The 22747-nt window shown below is 35.4% G+C and overlaps 3 protein-coding genes across 8 annotated transcripts in view; 1 reads left to right on the top strand and 2 right to left on the bottom strand.

Annotated features, from left to right (window-relative positions):
• Positions 1 to 474: 474 nt before the first annotated feature.
• Positions 475 to 4380, bottom strand: si:dkey-190g11.3 (uncharacterized protein LOC567059 homolog). Its single transcript, XM_043247252.1, has 6 exons — positions 4270 to 4380; positions 3644 to 3823; positions 3376 to 3480; positions 2437 to 2577; positions 1161 to 1211; positions 475 to 894 (listed from the first exon to the last, which is right to left on the bottom strand). The coding sequence occupies exons 1-6, from the start codon at positions 4276 to 4278 to the stop codon at positions 715 to 717; spliced, it is 666 nt and encodes a 221-aa protein (XP_043103187.1). The 5' UTR covers positions 4279 to 4380; the 3' UTR covers positions 475 to 714.
• Positions 4381 to 5008: 628 nt separating this feature from the next.
• rab3c (RAB3C, member RAS oncogene family) lies at positions 5009 to 10180 on the top strand. The gene is made up of 5 exons (XM_043247251.1): positions 5009 to 5178; positions 6235 to 6456; positions 7462 to 7580; positions 8892 to 9016; positions 9462 to 10180. Exons 1-5 carry the CDS (start codon positions 5161 to 5163, stop codon positions 9650 to 9652), a joined length of 675 nt encoding a protein of 224 aa, XP_043103186.1. The 5' UTR covers positions 5009 to 5160; the 3' UTR covers positions 9653 to 10180.
• A 1156-nt stretch (positions 10181 to 11336) lies between these two features.
• pde4d (phosphodiesterase 4D, cAMP-specific) overlaps positions 11337 to 22747 on the bottom strand; it is a 101022-nt gene continuing 89611 nt past the window's right edge. For 5 of the 6 annotated variants that reach the window (XM_043247307.1, XM_043247306.1, XM_043247308.1 and 2 more), the window contains 9 exons: positions 18521 to 18614; positions 18031 to 18206; positions 17063 to 17161; positions 16805 to 16969; positions 16593 to 16692; positions 15146 to 15300; positions 14866 to 14988; positions 14291 to 14473; positions 11337 to 14079 (listed from right to left, as the gene is read on the bottom strand). In XM_043247307.1, coding sequence (XP_043103242.1) covers positions 13588 to 14079; positions 14291 to 14473; positions 14866 to 14988; positions 15146 to 15300; positions 16593 to 16692; positions 16805 to 16969; positions 17063 to 17161; positions 18031 to 18206; positions 18521 to 18614 — 1587 coding nt within the window. In that variant the 3' untranslated portion in view covers positions 11337 to 13587. Of the gene's footprint in view, positions 14080 to 14290; positions 14474 to 14865; positions 14989 to 15145; positions 15301 to 16592; positions 16693 to 16804; positions 16970 to 17062; positions 17162 to 18030; positions 18207 to 18520; positions 18615 to 19492; positions 19940 to 22747 lie in introns of those variants that run through there. The other variant, XM_043247310.1, reaches the window with a different exon arrangement.

Raw genomic sequence — 22747 nt, 5'->3', positions numbered from 1 at the left:
GAGCATCACCACGTGGCCGAAGTGACACACAACATCTTGTATCATAAACCTATAATATATTCCTTTAAATTGATATTTTGGCCTGTCCAACATGAGGTCTTAAGCTTCTCAAGTATGTAATAATTAATACCATACAAGATCATTCCTATTCATGAAGATAACAGTAGATTTAAGTATTATTATTTGATTTTACTTTAAACATATTTAGCTGCATATTTTTTGTGCAAACCTTTTACTTAGAAGTGTTAAAAATATCCAATGTGACACCCAAGTAATAATGAGAGCATATACATGAAAGCAAAAAAATAAGTAATTGTTTTTCCTTAATATGAATGCATTCATAAAGCTCATATTTTGTGGGAAGCATTATTCAAGTCTGACCGACATGTAATTGACAGCCATGTCATCTTAATATTTTTTGGTCTTTGCTATTCTAGGAGATATTAAAAGAACAAGGTCATATGAGAATTTTGTTGGGAGCAGTAATTTATTTCACAGTTTAGTTTAGAATTTCACAACATAGACAGACAACATGTAACCAAACCTACCTGCAGTAATAGAAAAAGAAGAAAAAACATAGTCTTTAAAATAAAAATAAGTAATTATTGTATCCTTTATAATGCGTGCATATGTCTTGTAAAAGTGACTGTTAACTTTCGGGCAGTGCTAAAACACAAAAACAGAAAGCTTTTTGACACAAGGAAAGATGCTTTTTCATCTCATGGTAGCTTGTGTTGAAAGCTTCCGTATAGCATTCATATCATATGCCCAAGCCTGGTCTAGTCCTTCACCCTCAGTGGCTGTGGGAGTCCAGTCAGGAAATGGGAAGCGACAGGCAATCACACGAGCCTCATCTGGTAACTCCTTCTCCAGTTTCCTACCCAACACCTCCATCTGTAGACCACAAAGCACACTGAATTGAACGAGGTAATTATTGCCAAGTCAGACAGGTATTTTTTGCATCAAGAAGCATGAATGTGTCCACTGCACAACATATAGCTTAAAAATTGCATAAATTCTTGACAGTAGCCTAGCCTAGTATTTTCTTCAGAGTAAATAATAGCACTATTTAGAAGATATCTAGATGATGTAATCGGTTCAAAGATAGTATCTAAATACTCAGCAGTATAAATGGAGAAAGGACATCTGTGCATACTTACTACTCCGGGTGCCAAGAAAAGAGTCACATTCTTATATTTGGACAAATCGGTCTGTGGAAGGAAGCGATAAAACTGAATCATCAACACTTGGACATGTGAAATTAAAACAAAAATAAAATATGCATGTGGTATGTGTAATTTTTTAATAAGTGTTTTTCCACACACTTGTAGAACTAGTACGGTTTTTGTACTTTTTGTTCTTTTTGTCCCAAACTATAAATATTAACCGTACGTATATATATTATAATGTATAAATTGTATACAAAATATTATAATATTGCTAGTGTACTTAATTACTATAATTTAGTTATTGAATACAAATTAAATGCAATTAGTACAATATTTTAAGGATGAATAAAAGGTAGATCAGGAATACAAACACATGCTATAAAACAAGTGGTTAAGAAAAGAATTACTGCTAAAAATACTAAAAATATTTTAATTAAAGAAAACACATAACATTAAGTCGCTGTAAAAGAGCTGAGGAGACTGTCGAGCAGATCTATATGCAGGCATTTATTATTAAATATGGTCAAAACACAGGCAGGGTCGAACAACAGTATGGCATGGACAAGACACAAGAGTATTCCTTGGGCAAGTGTGGGTCTTTGATTGGTGAGGGGTAGTAATCCAAGAGTGAGTCCAGACCGGCAAGACAAGGGTTAAACCCGAAAAACAGGCAATACAGAAAAACAGATAATCCAGACAAGGAAATAGACTAGACTAACGCTAGGAGAGTGCTAAAAGCTAAACACTTCTCAGTTTGGAACTGCTGATGTAAGAGTGATAGAAAGCAGGTGAGCATGTGATGAGTGCAATCAGTTTTGTGCATGTGTGTGTGTTTGTTGGCAGTGCAAAGGATGATGGGAATTGAAGTCCTGAATGAAATACAATCAAGAGTCAATGTGGAGAGGAGGTGGTGAGTGAGTGGAAATTCATGGACCAGAATCATTACAGCGGCCAAGCTGACATGATTATTGACTGATATGACCATCAACAATATTATTAAAAGAAACTGAGTGCTGATGTAGGTACAATAAAATCGAGGCAAATGTTCGTGTAAAAACCTATCCGGTGCCTGTGCACAATGATTTAATGCCTCCTTTAATGCTTGTTTTAACATCCCCACATGCCTACATTTACCTAGTCATTTACATGGAATTTATTTATTTTACTGGCCAATATAAGAGAAACTGAAAATCTGTCTGAAAACAATTATTTTTAGTAATTTGTGGCACAGGAATTACACACTTTACCCTTGACACCTTTACCTTACCTTCCAAAAGTCTTGCTTTATAAAAGTTGCACTGCTGGATGGTATTCCCTTCCACTTTGCTTTGACTCTGGCATATCCAGTTAGGATAGAATTAATTTCAAATCCAGCGCACTGGAAACCCTCTACAGCGGCAGCAAATACCTACAAAACACACCCAGGCCAAACCTACACTTTGAGAACCAGGATCCGTGATATTTATTCAGTTATATCTGGACATAAAGCAGACTGCCTGTGGCTCAAACTGTTTGCTTTCCAAGTATAAATTAAACCAAGAAGATTTTTTTCAAAAGTAAGACCAATGATTTTTCCCTATTATAAATGTGTACGGGGGAAAAGATTTTGCCATCCAAATTTGAGAGTTAATGAGATCTATTTTTAATCACAAAAGAGGCAGCCCCAGGTAGGCTGCCCAATGGCTATTATCTTGGTGAGAAATGACTGTATAAATAACCCACAGATTAGTCATTTTATTTTAGAAAGCCAAGCCCCAAGAGCTTAAAATGAGCAACATCTAACAGCGAAGTCCTGCAAAATGATAAATAGCCTATTTTCCAATATTTTCCTTTTTTTTAATACACTGTTATTATTTCCCACATATTATCTCCCACACAGCTGCCAAGCATCTCACCACGTATTGTGGTGAGAAAGTAGTCATCTGCAGAAAGCCATCAGAAGCATCTGAAACAGAAAGTGCTTAGAAGCACAAATCTTCATCTGTAAATCTGCAATTTAGATGATTAAAACATTTTAATAGTATTTATATAGTATTTATATACTATATTATATAATATAGATTATCAGGATTTTGTGTTAGATGTCCATGTTAGGCTTAGGGTTAAAATATATGCATTGGTATTATGCAGAATTATTGGTAGAAAGCACAGTATACATGTCATATATTCAGTTCATTGTCACTTATTGTCAATGTTAAAGACTCACCAGTCGTCCGTCACCAGATCCCAGATCTGCCAGACACCCTGCTCTCCCCTGCAGGAGTTTCATTACATTCTGGGTCTGTGTTCTACTGGAGGGCAAATAAGGCACCTGGGCAATATTAATTTCACTTACATGAGTGATTAATTGATTGGGAGGGGGGTTTCTCTGTAGGACTAAAAACTTAAACATCATTGCCATCTAAAGGGATCACCAGACCTTTGAACAAACAGCTGAGAATAGCTGCCATTATATCATATACGACTTACAGTACCTTGAGACATATGGGTACTTTTCGAAAACCAGGAAGGGCAAATAATGACCAGAGGCCATAAACTCCCACAAGGAAAGCGCCAGAGGCTGCTGTGACAAGTGGCTTTTCCTGAGTATGATGGGAGAGCTCGCAACTTTTATGCTGAAGGATGACCTCCACCGAATCCTCCATAACGGAACACTAAAGGAAAAAAAAGCAAACAGCGTAATGCACATGACTCATGTGACAAATAAATCTGTTCAATGCTGACATGCGCGTCGTAAGTCATTTTATATGAAATGTCTCTCCATCGACAATCATGCAGCTCAAGAAGTACAAAGTGCTTCGTGGAGTTTTGAAACCACTAGAGAGCGCTGCAAATCAACTGTTTGTAAAGGAAACAACGTTGAAACGTTTGTTTACCGGAACAGATTATTATATAGTAGTCATGAACAGAGTATGTAGGCGTAAGTAATATGGTTTACCACCAAAACGCGTGTAACAGAGATTCAATTTACTTTAAAAGCCCTGTCAACAAAAGAGCGAATGCGTTTACTTCAAGTCTACAGGACAAACAGCAAACCCCCGCGCAATTTAAAAGCAACAAATTAAACGACAACATTATAGACAGCTAAAAATCGGTTTACCTTTTGCATGCCAGTGCATTTACAGTGTGTTTTTGGATCGAGAAATTCCTGTAAACAACACGTGCGCGTGCGTGAGTGGGACGGGCACTTGTACTATTGAGAAGACCTGGCTCATTAATATTAATTACGTCATACTTACATCCTTTGACATCTTATGAATATTAATTACATTAATAAATATATGGGTAGTTGACAAATACAAATGGTCTGCACTAAGGTGTGACAGCACAAAAAAAAACATTTGAAAAGATTATCTTTATTTTATATATTTATTTATTTATTTATTTATTATTCTTTATTTAGCCAGGAGAATCACACTGGGACTTCAGTCTCTTCTTCAAATATTTATTTATTTTTTATATATATATATATATATATATATATATATATATATATATATATATATATATATATATATATATATATATATATATATATATATATGTGTATATATATATATATATATATATATATATATATATATATATATATATATATATATATATATATATTGTCTCAGAGGTTTCCTATGAGTAATGTTTTTGTTTAGCTACTTTCCCCAAATATTGTTCAGTTTTTGTAGTAATTATCATATGCTATATTGTACTCATAATCTGTTTATTATTGTAGGAAATTCGCTGAATGTTTTGATCTGCGCGAGAGAGGAGCACGGCCGCCCCCTGCTGTCTGCAGAGCGCACTCACGCGCTGGGCGGATGTGGGATGAATGGGTGGAGAGTGCGAGTGTCTGCTGACGTCCATTGCGAGCATCACTGCATCCAACATTTATCCCAGCAGCCGACTCCACCTCTTCAAAACGGAAAAAAACTATAATTTATTAGGATTAAATAAGAACAAGCTCCGTTTATTGTGTTGGGTTTATTTATAGTTAATGGAGTTATACGGAAAGGTAAGTGAGAAGCGATATACATATATATAATGTTGTTTGGTCGTGTGTATATAATGTTGTTTGGTCTTGTTTTGCCACGCAAAAAGATAAATAAATGGCTAATTTTACATAAATGTCGTTTAAAGAGATTTGTCATTTGACAGCGTGCGTAATACTGGCCGGTCAAGAAAGGTTTATGAAATTTATGAAACGCGACATCAGTGACGACAAAAGCAATCAGCCGTAAAAGCTAATTTATTCACAGGAGCAGGTAATTCAAACATTCTGGAATATTTATATGCAAGGATATTGCGAATATAAGCATGGTTATATGCTCTCATTTGTGTTATCTATGGCTCACTTCATGTATAGTTTTTATGTTTTATAAACATTAGGTGTTTAAATACTGTTAGCGTTTAATATCCAGGGCTTGACTGAAAAGAGTCAGGCGCTCAGCCCGGAACAACAAACGGGCTGCGTCTCATAACCTATTGAGCTACCTACCTAGACAACATTTTTGGTGTATCATAGCCACCTTCCGCGTTTGCACGCGCTTGTTAAACAATTTATTCGCAGCTTTCCCTAAATGTAAGCACATAAAGTTTCTAAAACGTGGTGCTATTATTTTTTGCAAAAAGTCAAAAATTGTTTTTTTTGTAGGTTATGTATTGTTTGTATATAGGCCATAGACCAACACGTATCGTGTAAATATATACGATATATATTGCGTGTCAAAACATTAACCTATAACTTTCAAATGACATTTAAGTTATGAATGTTAAAGATGGAGCTAAACGGGAGTTACATTCAAAAATGCTGTAGGACACTAACTAGGCTTCGAGACACAGTCATGGACAGCTCCTGGTGCTGACTTTCACAGAATGACATGCATAGCCTGCCTAAAAACACAGAGAGAACTGAGTCTTCGATGAAATCCAGAAGGCCCCCCTCTCTCTCTGTTTATAATATCATATGACACACTATAATTACATTTCTTCTATATTAAGAGTTTGCAGAATATCGTTAGGCTGTAAACCTTTGATCTATTCATTACTCGGTGTCTTTGTGTCCTCACAGATGGCTGCTACGCAAGACAACAAACAAAAGGAGAACTCTGATCAAAACTTTGATTACATGTTCAAGTTGTTGATCATTGGGAACAGCAGCGTTGGAAAAACATCCTTCCTCTTCCGCTACGCTGATGATACGTTCACGTCTGCCTTTGTCAGTACGGTGGGCATCGACTTTAAGGTCAAAACTGTGTATAAGAACGACAAAAGGATCAAGCTTCAGATCTGGGTAATTTCTGGCACTCGAGAACCACGCAGACGTTAAATCTTCTTTAACTTAGCATCAGCGTTTCATGGTTGGTGAAGCATTGGAGGGTTGGATAATCACATACGGCGCAATGTAAATATCACATGGGCTGATGATTAACACCGGTGTATGGAAAGAGAACATAAGCCAGTGTAACCTTATCTAGGCCTTTAAGTCAGCATCAGCAAAAGTGATCTCTTCATCAGATCGTGGCACACTTTTCTATTTTAGTCTTTCGGTGAAAGCGCTGCTGCATTTAGAGGTGACAAACCACCGTCTCGCTCGTTTCTCAGACTCGAGCGCTCATTCATTTCACGCATTTGTTTTTTTGACTGTCTGTCCCTGGCTAAATTAGGTGAGTATTTTACCCTAAAATGAAAACTGGCTAAAAATATACTCACCCTCACCCTCAGGCCATCAAAGACGTGGATGAGTTCATTTCTTCATCGTAACAGATTTGGAGAAACTTTACATTACATCGCTCGCTCATCAATGCAGTGAATGGGTGCCGTCAGAATGAGAGTCCAAACAGAAAAAGATTACAGTCATCCACATGACTGCAGTCCGGCGGTTAAACTTTTCCACAGGAGAAAGCAAAATAATGAATGTACGACTAGTTTTTTAGAAATAATTTGAAGTTAAAGACCTATTGATTAAATAAAACCAATATCTAAGACTGGAGTGACGTGGATTACTTGTGGATTACTCTGATGCATTTTCTCAGCTGTTTAAACTCTCATTCTGACGGCACCCATTCACTGCAGAGGATTCATTGGTGAGCGAGTGATGTGATATATTAAATTTCTCCACATCTGTTCAGATGAAGAAACAAACTTTTATGGTCTTAGGTGGATTAATTTTTTAGCAAATTTACATTAATTGGTGAAGCATTCCTTTAGCTCAATATTTTTTTTTACTTCATAAAACATCTACGCATACTCTTTACTTAGATGATACTTTTTTATATAATATTGCTGGTCTTTTAAGGACACAGCTGGGCAGGAAAGGTACAGGACCATCACCACTGCCTACTACAGAGGGGCCATGGGCTTTATCTTAATGTACGACATTACTAACGAGGAGTCTTTCGCTGCTGTACAGGACTGGTAAGTGTATTTAAAGCTTACACTGTGTGCTTTCAGTAGAAGCATTCGTAAACTTTTCACTGTGTGGGATTGCAGAGGCGATCCTGCAGTTTCCATCTGTCTGAAAGCCGGAGACATTCATGTCTGTCGATCCTGGAGTCAAAATCTATAAATATACATATATAAAAGTCAGGAATCGTATCAGGAAGATATCATAATGATTTTATAAAGTAGAGCACAGTTCAAAAAGTAAACAGAAAGTACAGAAATATCACTTAACCACAGGTTTGTTAAAACCTCACTTGCTTTTTAGTGAAACATTTGAGAATAAAACAGTGTTTGAAATTGAATTTTACCTTAGTTTTAGCAGTACAAAATATATATATTTTCTCAATTGAGCAAAAGCAAACGTAATAGGATAGTTCATGCAAAAATTACAATGAATTCTAATTAATTCACATTTTTGAGTGAACCACGCTTTTAAGAAATTATTTCATTAAAGTCAAATTTTTTTTAAAGGCATATTTTTTAGCTTAGAATGGTTCAGTGCTTAAAAAGTTATTAAAAAATAGTTTACAAGCATACTTTCAATCTTTTTTGTTTTATTGTGTACAAATGAAATTTCAATAGCAATGTGTGAAAAATATTTTACTGTTCCTCTAAATGACACATGAGCTTGATTTAGTAGTGAGATGAAAAATCCTTTGGTGCAGTGTATTAATTTCCGCTCACGCCTCCCTTTAGAGAAGCTACGGTGGCTGAGACAGGATTAAGGTGATTAAGATGTCTGAGACAGCAGAGATTCGATTCTTTAAATGAATCATATTTGCTTAATTATTCAATATGTTACTGCAAATATTATCGTTACTTGTTCATCATGGTCAGTGTTGTAATAACATAAACAATAGTTACTGTACGAACATGATGACGGCTTCCACGTAAGGGCTGTATGTAGATATAAATAGCTCGTTCTAAAAAAAAACATAGTTACATATAATGTAATGACTTCCTTTCAACAGATCCTCCTAAATATTACACACTGCGCCTTGAAGTCATAATGACCTGCGAAACACAAAAATACACCGTAATAAAGTGCCATTAGATTTCTGGATTGGAAAATGCGAGAAACAGCAGAGATGAGAAACAGGAACAAGAAGGAGCGTGTTCGACATAACGTTTCTATTGATTCCACGTGGCATGATGACATATTCATACAATAAAACTGTCAAAAGGTTTGTCACGAGTCTGGCACGTCTTGTGCTGGGAGACGTATCAGTGGCATTTGTACTGATGACAAGCTTGTCTGCCCGCTTTTGTCTCGTCTTGTGTCAGGGCGACCCAGATTAAGACATACTCTTGGGACAATGCCCAGGTAATCCTCGCAGGAAACAAATGTGACATGGAGGAGGAACGGATAGTGTCTGTGGACAGCGGGAGACTGCTAGCAGAACAGCTGGGTGAGTTAAAAAAAAAATATATATATATATATATATATATATATATATATATATATATATATATATATATATATAGGTATATATATAGGTATATAAAGGTATACACATATATATTAGTGCTGTCAAATTAATTAATCACATCATTTTTGTTTGCATAACATCTGTATATTTATTATGTAAACACACACATGTAAATAGTTAAGAAAATGTTATGTTTATATATTACATATATTTATATACATATATATATATATATATATATATATATATATATATATATATATATATATATATATATATATATATATATATATAATTAATAATCACATAATAGAAGCCTTCTATTATGCATAAGAGATTTTAAAATGTAAAAAATCTTCCCAACCCCAAACATTTAAAAGCTAGCGTGCATTCTTTTTACTTACCAATGTCTCTTTCTGGAAAGGATTTGAGTTTTTTGAGACGAGCGCAAAGGACAACATCAACGTCAAGCAGACTTTCGAGCGCTTGGTGGACATCATTTGCGACAAGATGTCAGACACACTTGAGGCCGACCCCGCCGTCACCACAGGAACGCCCACTACCAGACTGACGGACGACCCGTCACCCCCGCAGCAGTCTGACTGTAGCTGCTAGTGTTCACCGTCCAGGCCGTTCGCTTCTGTGGCTCGAGCGCTGTTGCCAAGCTTCTGTATTCTGACACAGAATAGGTTACCGAACCTCAAACCTTTGACCTGGCTTTAACTCCTAGTTTTTTGGTGTTAATGACATAGCAAACTAGCAAGATTGTGCCAAACACAAGTGTCAAACCTTGTCTTACCTTTATGCCATTATACTAGCAAAGAGGTCTTTTTTCAGGGGTTGTTAGTGTACCTGTATTCCCTGCACTGCAATATCTCTCCTGTTAGTCATTTTAGCATAAGCAGAAACGAGTTGAACTTTAGATGCTCCGCAATCATTCCCATGTCTCTCAGGGGAATTATAAACTTTAGCAAATTTATAAATTCTACGTACTTGTCTAACTCATGTGTACCAGATTGAGAGGATGTTGTATTCGCATTTTGCTGGTGAGTCAGCTGGAGATGTTTGTGTGTGACGTGTGTACGGAAAATGACTGCGAAAGCTAAAAAGGTATGAAAAAAAATAAATGTGGCCTTGAAGTGGTTTTCTCGTCAGTCTTTTACAGTGTCCTGTAAAGTCAGCTATTAAATGTATATGTTTATTTAAAATTAAATAATAAATACAATTAAAAATCAGACTGAAGCAGGGTTATTATAGAAAGCTAGAACCATTACAAATATAACTTGAAATAACATTAATGTTAACTGAAAAAATGATATATATAAACTTTATTTTGTTTCTGCTGGCTGCCAAGAAAATATCTTAACATGCTACAGCTGGAATAAAAATGAATTAAAACTATATATAGAAATAATTTTTTTTTTATTGTTATATGTAATACACACACATCTGTATATAGCTAAATAACAAAAGCTATTAAAAGTAAAAATAAATAAAATGAAAACAGAACATATAACAATACTATATATCAAAATTGATAGTATCTCAATGACACTAAACTAACACTGGTTTGAACACAAACGCGCGCACACACACACACACACACACACAATTAGATCACTTGAACAGTCCATCTCAACAATGTTAATTAAGAATAGAATAATGCTAAAAAAAGAATAGATTTGATTCTAGAAAGGTTGCAGATTATTTTCAGAGGAGGAAACAAGAGACAGCTTCATAGAGTCAACCCATGCTTTTATTTTGGTGCATATAAAAAAACATTTTTATTCGATTTTTACCAGTTTTCGTACGTAAATTTTTATTTCTACAGTTCTATCCAATAGACTTCAATAAACAAGAAGTCCAATAAACAACTACACGGTCTTGTGAAACCTCCAGACAACTTTTGTCATTCAAGTCACATAACAAAAAAATAATTATCCCTAAATATCATTTGTCAAATTCTGTTTGTGTATTTTTCTCATGATTTAAAAAGAGACAAGAAGGACGCACTGATTACATCCATTTAGGATCAATAAGAATCTACAGTATATGTGTCAAAATGAGTCCCAAATTGAGCGTTTGGGCTTTTTGTGAAGGATCTGGAAATCAAAATGCCCTGTTTTCCCCCAAACAGAAACACGTTTTCTCTCATATTGCATGAAACGCAAATGTCTTCAAATGTCTCAGTCAGATGAACACAGCATAGACGGAAATAGGATGGAGGTTCTTACAGCTGTTCGCAAACCCAAACCCATCACACTGGCCTGCTTTTACCCTGTCCGGTGAGGTCTGAAAACTATTTTTTTTTTTGTTTTTGTTTTATGCTGGGAGCGTTTATGCCACATAAACAGGAGGAACACGACAAACACATCTAGGTCAGTTTCCAGCCAGTAGTTTCTTTAGTGCAGCAAGAGGATAAAATCTAAAGAGCTATCTGTAAGGCACAACCCTCAGGCCACGGAACCACTTTCTTTTAAAAAGAAAGAAAGAATGAAAAATAAACACAGTAATGACTATAATTTGGCTTTCCCTTTCTCTACGCAATCTCTCTAGAGACACATATCAATGGGATCATTACATACTAAAAATAACAAACATTCTCTCAGTAAGAGTTCCATAATACAACACCATCACCAAAAGGGATGATATAATCATTTACAACCACATGATAAGAGCAACAATATGTACTGTACAGCACAATAAATACATGTATGTAAACAGAGAGAAATGAAAAACAATGTAAAGAATGGAGACAATTCAAAAAATATATAAACTACTGACAAAAAAAGCAAACTTGGCAACAGAATGAGTTTTTAAATAGAGTAAAGAAAGCAACGAGAAAGGGGTTGTTTCAAAAGGCTTCGATATTATACAGAATTTTGTACATTTGATTAGGTATATTTACTGCATATGTATAATCAAAACAATATATTAAGGATAAGCCTGCATTGCCGATGCTACAGTTTGATTAAAACGCTTTAATATGCTACACGCACATCAAAGAGCATTAATAAATAATGCTAGCATTAACGTAACACAACGAAGAGTATGTTTGCACAGTGAGACACTTGACAGAGATGAGTAAAGCAGCAATTAAAGTCATTGCAACTGGTAATGTTTGGCAGTGTAAAATAAATATTAATGACAATAAAAAAACAAAAAGAAAAAACAAAAACCTAGCGAAATGAAAAAGTACAGTGCAACTAGGTTCACACTTACAATGAGACTTTGCACTGAAGCTGATTGTCCCGTGATCATGTGACAACACACTAAATTGAGCTTGATTATTTATGTCAGCCGTTTTCTGTTTAACTGGCCAGGGACGTATGGCACCAAACAGCTGGCCAGCATTTATGAGAAAAAAAAGCAGGGGCATAATAATAATAATCATAATAATACGTATTATTATTATCATTATCATCCTCATCATCATCAGTATTTAATTATAATAATAATTATTGTAGTAATTTCTAATTCTTTGTAATAATATTGTTATTGATATAAAATGATCACCAGGATTCATTTTACTGCATTTCTAGCAAAATAGAAAACAATGATAGGCAAAACTCATTTAAGGCTTATTCAAGCTATTATTTTAGAACAGATTTCGTTTCTTGTTCTTGGGGATTTTTTTAGATGTTGGTCATAATTAGGTATTAATTAACTGAGCAAAAACCCATATATATATATATATATATATATATATGTGTGTATATATATATATATATATATATATATATATATATGTGTGTGTGTGTGTGTGTGTGTGTGTGTGTGTGTGTGTGTATATATATATATATATATATATATATGTATTGAGATCTGGATTGGATGCAGCGAATAAAGTAAAAACAAATAAAAAAGTGGAAATTACCACATTTACATATTTACCCCCAATATGGTCATTTAAATGAAAATGGGTGCTTTCATGTGAAAGTGGTGTCTCATGAGTTCTCTTCACTTTGGTACCATGTCCATTCACTTCAAATAATGACTGATACACAAACACAACAGACAGCTAAATCCAGATTAATAACACATTCAAGGCATCAGGAAGACGTGAAGTTCAAAGCATGAAGTATTCACTTCTAAAGTGTTTGTCTGCTAAAATGCTTCGAATTGCCACTTTCCTTCAGATAAACAGGAAAATATTGTGTCTCATTGGTGAAAAACAGCTGCTTTCTAAGTTAAACGTTTCTGAAATACTGATTCAGTCAAAAAAAATGAATAAATAAAAGTACCTCACGATCAGGAATACAAGTCGAGCTTTTCAACCTTTCGTTTGTTTAGTTTGTCTTTATGAATGACAGGTGGGAGTGGAAAAGATATTCCTGAGTGTAAAAATGGTTAAAACTAAAAAAAAAAAAAAAAAATACAGAAAAGGAAGTGAGGAATGAAAAATAAAAACATGTTAAAGGCGGACATTTAAAAAAGCACTTCTGAACGACGTATGCAAAATAGACAATGAAAAAAAACTAATATCTTAACCATAAATAAGTGTTTCTCATCTCTAATATAAAAAAGTTCTGGTGCCGTGTCATACTGTGTTATGTGTTGGCAGTGTCCTCTTCCTCCTCCTCCTCCTCCTCCTCCTCTTCCTCCTCTAAAACACAGGGTTCTGATATTTCCGTTTCCTCCTCCTGCTCGTCTTCCTCGTCCTCGTCCTCCTGTGCGTCCCCCACCTGCTCATCCAGGGGGATCTCTGTACATTCAGAGTCCTGTGTGCAAAGGGTTTTAGAGTCACTGCAGCTGTTTTCTTCCTCTTCCTCTTCCTCTTCATCAGGAGGGCTGCCGCTGTCCTTCTCCGTGTCGGATTCCCCGTCCTCCTCCAGAGTCAGTTCAAACTGGAACTTCTCCTGGCCGGCGGTGCGTCTGCCCTCGCTGCTGGTGTCCAGAGCCGGAGAGGGGCTCTGGGGGATGGTGCTCTGGTACCACTCCCTGTTGTCTTCCAGCGTGTCCAAGATGTCCTGGGCGTCTGGGTGCACCAGGTCTGCCCACGTCTCCCACAGTGGGTGGACAATGTAATCGATGAAGCCCACCTAGAAAAAGAGTCATGGGATTTACGCTATAATAAATTATAATACACAAAAATAACAAGAAGCAAAGCCATTTAGGCTCAAAGGTCATGAAATGGTAGTTTGGATGTAACATCCCGGCCTGAATTTAGAAATAATTTAGGAACATAATATAGACTTAAATATATACGAAATATCTAAGCTTGATTATTTGGTGTTGGTGTAGCTGGCTCACCTGGGACTTCTCGACTGAGGCGTTGTGCTTGTCGCACATGGGGCTGATCTCCATGCCGCGTTCCCGCTCTCTGTCTCCCTGACTGAAGAACTCCTCCATGATGCGGTCCGTCCACTGCCTGTACAGCTGCAGCGGCTTGGTGGGGTTACTGAGGTCTGCACAGTGCACCATGTTCTGCAAGACCTGAGACATTCAAACCAACATTTACATTCATTTGCATATTCAGAAGTATATTATCATATTCAAATTTGGATGCTGAACTCTTCAGAGCAGAGGCTGTTAACCTTTATAAACCCAGGGACCCCCATCCAGACTCCTCAACCATGGAGCTTCATAATTAAGTTCTAGCATTTTATAATAATTTGTCACCTGTTTCTTACTACATTTTAAGAAAAAGTAAAAGGAAATATATATATATATATATATATATATATATATATATATATATATATATATATTGGTTTCAATATTCAATATATTTTCTATGTTAATTACAAGCTCAAATCATCATCATTATTTCATCATTTATTTCCAATACAATATGATTTTTAATAAAAGGACCAAAAAGGACCAACCTGTATCCTGTCAGAGTAGTTATCCAGCAGTAATACCCCAGAACTGGTCACTTTTTTGGTCTCCACCATGGTTTTCAGATCGGCCAACAAATTCATGTGCTTAGACATGTCTGTGGCCAAAACCTGCAAAAAAAAAAAAAAAGATGGACGATCATCAATTGCAGCTGAAGAGAACCAATTTTTTTAGTTCCATATTACAAGTATCAGTGCAATTAATCTGCCAGAGTGATAAATTACAGCTATACCCTAGACCAATGACACATTTAACTTTGTGACTCACAATGTCAATGACCATCTTGCGAAGTGACTGTCTCTGTTTCTTGGTCAAGTTCTGGAAGATGTCACAGTTCTCTTCCTGCAGCAGTTTAAAACCTACAGCCAGGTGATGATTCTCCAACACAGACGAATCGTTATACATGAGGGCCAGCTCAGAGTCTGAGATGGGAGAGAAAAAAAGAGGAAGGATAATTAATTCTATACTGCATTAACTCGACAGCTCTTGTATTTGTATTCCTCGGTGGACTTTCTATGTATAGCAACCTAAATAATAAATTTCAGTTTACTAGAAGGCTACGGTTGCGCTTCAAAAGAGCGCACGAGACATGTGAACCACTTTCACTGTGCTTTTTTTGGAGCTTGACCTTTAGGACTGCGTAAAGATTCATCAAAATGTCTCGTTTAGAGTTCCACAGCTAAAAACAGCAGCATACAGGTATAAAACAACACGCATCCTCCTCTTGTGCTCAAGTTCCTGCTGAGCTTGTGACAAACACCACTGGTCCCTCCGTTAGTCATTGAGGGGATTTTACCAGCTGTGTGGGTGGGACACGTGAGCTCTGTGATTCACAGACACATGTAGCCCACCTAGCACATGCAACCATAGCATGTGAAAATCACCCGATTGACTACTTGCTGCACGTGATAACGGCTTAAATGCTTATTGATTCCTCTTTGTCTGGGTTTGCTACTTTGAACAACCGTGATTAAGCAAAAAGTGGTTCTGACGGCTGTGAAAAACATCACGCACATGTAAACAACATGATGCTCCTTCACGGATACAACAGGAATAGGGTTCGCTTTTTAAAAATTTAGTATAGTGTGTAGACTTTTTCCAGTCAACTTTGACCTTGTATAGCGAATTGCATTTTTAAATGACGAAAATGTACTCAACCTCAGGCCACTCAAACATCAAAAAAGATTTGGAGAAGTTTAACATTACATCATTTCATCACCAATGGATCATTTACAGTGATCAGTGAATGTAATCCACATGACTCCAGTCCATCAATTACTGTAACAAACTGTTGCTCCATAATAATGCTGTCCAATATGAAAACATCTTAATCGGGAGAAAATATGAACAAATCAAGAAAAAAAAACCAGAAGCAACAGTTTAAATTTAAAAGTGTTAGATTTGTTTCATACAAACATGCAGCTTTTCACTTTACAAGAAGGTAATTGATTGACTGGAGACATGGATTACTTGTTATTAACTGGTGTTTTTATTCTGACGGCACCCATTCACTGCAGAGGATCTACTGGTGTTCTATTGGTGTTATGCTAAATTTCTCCATATCTGTTCTGATGAAGAAATAAACTGATCTTGGATGACCTGAGGGTGAGTAAATCTTCAGAAATTTTCACATTTTTGCGTGAATTGTTCACTTAATTCCACAGCAGCAAAAGAAACATTTTAATAGCAAATGTTCTTAGAGCTAGAGACTTACTAGTGTTGATGAGAAACTGGTTGGAGACGCCAGGATGGTCAACATCATGTATCGCACTGGCAAATATGGCAGCAAGAATTTCAAGGTCTGTAAACACAGCCTGAATATACCAGAAAGACACAGAAAGATCTTCTAAAATCTCACATCATAGTCATTTTAATACCCAACAATCAGAAGAAACAGCATTTCATGCTGGGATAGCAGTATCATACCTCAAGGGCAGGGGTTGATAACAGGACGTGAGTGGATTGTGTGACATCAGCAGCGTGGATGTTGTTGTGATAGGCAACGTCAGCATGGTAATGGTCCTCTAAAGTCATCAGATAGGTGATAAACGTGTCGAGGGGAATTTTAAATGTCTTTAACAAGTCCCTCTCCTACAGAAAGACAGCCCATATGGTTTGTGATTGTACAGGAAAAGACATTAAAGCAAACTTGAGCATAAGGGAACAAACTGTGAAAAAACGTACCTGGAATATTGTGTACATCATAACCGTTAAAGGTCTGTTCCCAGAAAATTCTGACACTTTGAAGACATTAAGGCCCCATTTATTTACATCTTCAAGCTCCTGAAATGAGCGAAACACATATAATTTGATTTCTTATATTGAGGTTTTCTGTACATCTCTGTACATATTTTATACACTAACATTAAAAAGGTTGGCAGGTACTGAGGTTGGTAAGATTTTTAAAATGTTTTTGAAAGAAGTCTCTTTTGCTCACCAAAGGTACATTTATGTATCACGAATACAGTAAAATAGTAATAATACAATTTAAAATAACTTTTTCTATTTTATTTAGTGCTGTCAAATGATTAATCATGACGTTTTTGTTTACACAATATGCATGCATACTGTGTATATTTATTATGTATACATAAACACACACATATACTTTAAATATTTAGAAAATATTTACATGTATATATTTATATTCTTATATTTTATGTTATATATATATATATATATATATATATATATATATATATATATATATATATAAATAAACACACATATTTCATATTTCTCTTAATATATACATGCATGTGCTTGTACTATATATATATGCATAATAAATATACACAGTACTGACACACATATTATTTAAACAAAAACATTTATTTTGGATATGATTAATTCATTTAAATATAATAATAATGTCAATTATAAAATGATGTCGATTTAGTGCTCAAAAAACATTTTTAATTATTATAATAAATGTTGAAAATGAATGTTGTGCTGATTAATATTTTTGTATAAACAGTGAGACAATAAATGATCTATTGAATAGAAAGTTAAATACAGCAGCATTTATTTAAAATATAAACATGTTTATCTATTTAACATATTCTTGAGACAATTTCAACCTTCTAAACATCAGTGTATTTTTTTAAATATAATTTAAGGCTTTGTTATATAAAATAATTATTTAAAATTACCTTGGCCAGCTCATCTTCTGTTTCAGTTTTAACTCCAAACCGAGGGATGTTAGAGTTGGTAAGGCTGGAACTGTGCGTTAATTTTTTTACACCACTAATCTGGGACATTGGCCTTTTCTTCTTCTCCTTGTCTTTCTGGGACTGGGGCGATGGCATTTCCACCTCATGTTGCTTGTCTAAAAAAAACAGAAAACACTCATTGAACGTTCTAGAAATGTTTGCAAAAGAATAGTGTGCTAATGCTCATTTAATGGTCTCGCTTGTGGCTAATTATTTAGCTACACGACCGTCACACTACAGAGCCGCTGTTGACCTGCTTTTTGCTCATAATCAGCATTTCAGGTTGTCCTAGTTCTAGTTTCCCCCAAAATTTCCCACAGCTTCCCTCCTTTAAAATGCATATTGCCACGTGACTTTATGATTGCATATTACACTCAGTGTATGTAAACATCCATCTCTGATTTGTATTATGGTTTCTTAGGACACTCACCTAAGAATGTACTGGAGATGAACTCAGACACCTGGTTACCAGAACGGCTCATCTCTGAGAGGTGAGTCAATTCTCTATTCAACATCCTCTTGAACTGTTGAGAGATAAACAAACAAGGAAAACTATTATTTAGCGTTTTTTGGCCATTTAGACCTATTTTGAGTTGAAAAAGACAGTTTCTATAATCATTTATAGACAAACTGAAAAAAAAACATTAAGTAACAATATAGCGTGAAGGTGTTGCGTAACATTTTAGCACCATTGCCCAAACACCCCCTCTTTTATTCCCTGCTCTAGACACCATTTTACCTTTTTTAATCATTAAATGGATTTTCCGTTGTCAGCTATGCCGTTATCCGTCGGCAGATAAACTATGGTTTCAAGGCTAAGTCCTCCAAACAACCCAAAACATATGAATCCTCTCACACTGTTGAGAATGCCAGGTCAAAACGACCTGCTGGGTCGCACCAGATAGACGCCACAAAACAAAGTACCTTTTTCCCCGTTTATAACAAGATTTGCAGACACCAGGTAGAGATGAAAACCACCTCATGCTCACAAATAAACTTGCTAATGTGCACAAACAAACAACTAAAGCAGCCCAGCGACTGCACACGATGTGCTGGTGCTTTTTATAGCAGCTTGCTTCAAATAGTGATACAACCTAATCGAAAATAGGAAAGCAAAAACTAACAACAAGGCTTAGAATAGAAGTAAAAAAAATTTTTTTTCGTTTTTTAGACAATGCAATTATGATGAAATGCAGATTTTAAATATACATATTTAATCTAAGCATAAATATGCCATTATTTAATCAAGAAATTAATTAATTTAGATACTTAGATATAGTGTTTCTTTACGCAACCTTTGTTCTTTATGTAACCACATACTGTACAACAGTAAAAAACAATAGCAGCCCATCCAACCACATTCTAATATAAGTATACAGCATTTCACGATCGATTAGCTTACCTTAATGTATCCCCAAGAAACTGACAGCAAATAATTTGCCTCAGGCATTTTGAATGAGTAAGTCCAGATAGCAGATGAGATTAGAAAACACTGGCTGATAGGTAAGACGCACACAAACTGCTCAGCGAGAGGATCTCAAAGCTTATGCTTTAATCCTCCTGAACTAAGGTTATGATATTACGCAAAACCCCGTCTGAAAAGTGCAGAAATTCCAGGGCATTCCTTGCGATGGCCGACTCCATTGTTAAGAAACCTGGCAAGATTCCATCTAAGACAGAGGAGGGCGTGAAGAAGCCACGGCATTGTGTGACAGCATCTTTCTGTGAGCTGCGCACTCAAACCAAATAGACTGAAAAATGTCCGCGTCTTGGAAGGAAAATGTGCCCAGTTAACAGCTTCCAAATAAGGCTGCGTTTCGCACAATCGTTCAGGTGAGAGTCTCTGACTGCAGCCCTGCCAATCAGGCGGCTCCTCCAGATTAGAATGAGCTCATCGCTGCAGCCGATTGGCCGAGCTGAGATCGCATGTAAACCCTCTGGGATTGCTTTCCTCCTCAGGACCCCTCCCACCTCAGCCTCTAGATGTCTGCAGCTCAGTTGGAGGATGTGCTTCTTTGTACGAGAGCTCTTTAATACAGCAGATAGCTCCCCAAAAGGACACCCAGTCATTATGTGTGGTTTGGATTGATGCATGTTCGCGTTATGTTTCACTATGCGTGCGGACAGATGCGGGTGTACGTGTGGAGGGGTGAGGTAATCTACATGACATGACGTGAGGTTTGGAAGTGGACACTGTGTCAGCCAGACTCATAAAATATTCAGTGAAGTTCATTCACATAAATCCACAGAGGGGAGTCAATGGAGAACATATGTCATATGAAGAAGAACAAAACAAACTGATGACGCCGTGCTAGATTTGTCCTGGTAAATTGTTAATGAGCCCTTGAATAAAGGAAAATCTATGCCGGGAAATGTGCCATTTTATTCTTTTACCGATCGTAACTGGGGAAAAAACATTTCTGAGAGCTAAACAATAACTTTTTTCTACTGGCCAAGTAGTTTAGACTTTTTTACTTTTTACCTTTCCTATGGCAAGACCATTAAAAGTGACACTTTAATTTATAAATATTTTTTTTTAGTTTGTAATTTGCTCCATGCATGCTAAACATCTTTAAAAAAAAACACTAAATACTACTTATTTAAAAAAAAAACTAAAAAGTTAACATTGATGTGTTTTATGCACTGTAATTATGATTAAATAAACATTTTAAATATATACATTATGAAGATATACATAACAATGCTTCTTCCTATTTATGCACATATCTATTAGCAGAATTTGGTCAAATTAGCAACAATTATGTCAAATTTGTAAAATATCTACATTTTGCTAATCAAGTCATAAAAAACAGCAATCTTTATGCAAAAATATAAATATATATTCAGCATCTGAAGCATTTTGCAGATGTATGATGACTGACTTCCAATGACCTACTATCCAAAACCAAACTTTACCCAGAGAGCAAGTGACTCAAATAGTACCTGTAGGCCTTGTACGTTTTTAGAAACATGTCACTGAGGTATTGCACCAAAACCTGTCTTTACACTGATCTGGACAGAGCCCATGGCAGAAATACATACTGAACGGCAGCAAATAAAGAGCTGAGGCAGTGGAGCTGACAGAACATGGTCAGGGATTATTTCACACTTCTGGTCCCTGTGTACCACTAGTGGGATGCTGAGTAATTTGCAGCTTTACTGGAGCAGATGAGCCGGCGGTAATAGGCTGTTGCGGGTCCGTGCGGACAGAGGTGACTGTGTTTCTATTGTTGGAACATCTAGAGGGTGTTAAAACACGTCTCCCAGCAAAAAATGGAAAGATATCACACAATTTGTAGCTGTGATTCCTTCGAAATGTGTTTTCTGGGACAGAGGCCTAAATAATGATTTGTTCCCGAATCCATCCCTCTAGTTTAATAATATGCCTTGTAGATCAAAAGCAACATTCATTCATTATTTCTGCTGAACTTGCAAGGGATTTGATGATGTCTATGAATCGTGAGCTCAAAAAAACATAATGTTAAGGTCAACATAACATAATTCCGTAACACTTTACAGTAAGGTTCATTAGTTAAAGTTGGTTAACAACATTAGGAAACATCAACTAAGAATAAACAATACTTCTACGGTATTAATTAATCTGAGTTCATCTTAATTTTAGCATTTACCAATGCATTATTAAAAGCAGTTTGTTAACATTAGTCAACATGAAGAACCAATGGACAACTAACGTTAACAAAGGTTGATAAAAAGAGTAATAAATGCTTGTTAACTAATGTTATCAAATGACACCTTATTGTAAAGTGTTACCCATAATTCTTATTCTAATATAAACTGCACTCTTTCAGCAGACTAAATAACAACAACACAGCCATTGAGCACTCTGATGAATTAAAATTATGCATACGTTTTCAGACCTCTCCAATTTCAATAACACGCAAACAGCTTTGAAAATGGGTATTTTTCAGATGCAAATTAGATGGACAAAAAAAATCAACAATACAAAAATAAGCCAATATCAATATTATTAAATAACAGGTCAGACAGCATGTAAACTGTACATTTTCCTAAAGTGACACCTGTTCAACAGTTACATGAAAGTTCAATGAAATCAAAAGTAATTAACAATAAAATTACTCAAAACACAAAGTCATCCCAAAAATTAACTATTATTATTATTATTATTATTATTATTATTAATAATATCTAAACTGTACACAAATTACAAGAAATAAATATAACAAAATAAAAATAATTATATTACATAAACAGATTGGATAATATTGAATTATATAATTATAAAATATTTTTAAAATGATATTTTATTTAAAAAATATGTTTAAACATAAATATATATAAATAAAATGCTAAAAATAAAGTTTATATATATATATATATATATATATATATATATATATATATATATATACTATATACTATATATACAACATTGCTGTTGATAGCATACAGCTACTTGAAAATATCTCATATAAATTATGTACCTGGACTGATTTGTTACTGTTTGAATAAAAAAAAGTGTAGTTACAGATTAATATAACTTATATAATACATTTTAGAGTTATAAAATAGATCTAAATCAAATTCTTATGGTGAAATAGATATGTTTTTCTGTCACTGAAATGGAAGATGTATTCAAGCACTGCTAATAATTCATAAAAACAATGGCAGCTGGACA

This window comes from Puntigrus tetrazona, chromosome 8 (genome assembly GCF_018831695.1).
Source record: "Puntigrus tetrazona isolate hp1 chromosome 8, ASM1883169v1, whole genome shotgun sequence".
In the NCBI taxonomy this organism is placed as follows: Eukaryota; Metazoa; Chordata; class Actinopteri; order Cypriniformes; family Cyprinidae; genus Puntigrus; species Puntigrus tetrazona.
This window is presented reverse-complemented; position numbering and strand designations above follow the sequence as displayed.

Excerpts from the sequence above, each read along its gene's own strand:
- si:dkey-190g11.3 (XM_043247252.1), bottom strand. Across the intron at positions 3,481-3,643 it reads AAGTACCCATATGTCTCAAG|GTGCCTTATTTGCCCTCCAG; the intron begins GTACTGTAAGTC and ends AATATTGCCCAG. Across the intron at positions 2,578-3,375 it reads GATCTGGTGACGGACGACTG|GTATTTGCTGCCGCTGTAGA; the intron begins GTGAGTCTTTAA and ends TGTGTTTTGTAG.
- rab3c (XM_043247251.1), top strand. Across the intron at positions 6,457-7,461 it reads GGATCAAGCTTCAGATCTGG|GACACAGCTGGGCAGGAAAG; the intron begins GTAATTTCTGGC and ends TGGTCTTTTAAG. Across the intron at positions 9,017-9,461 it reads ACTGCTAGCAGAACAGCTGG|GATTTGAGTTTTTTGAGACG; the intron begins GTGAGTTAAAAA and ends CTTTCTGGAAAG.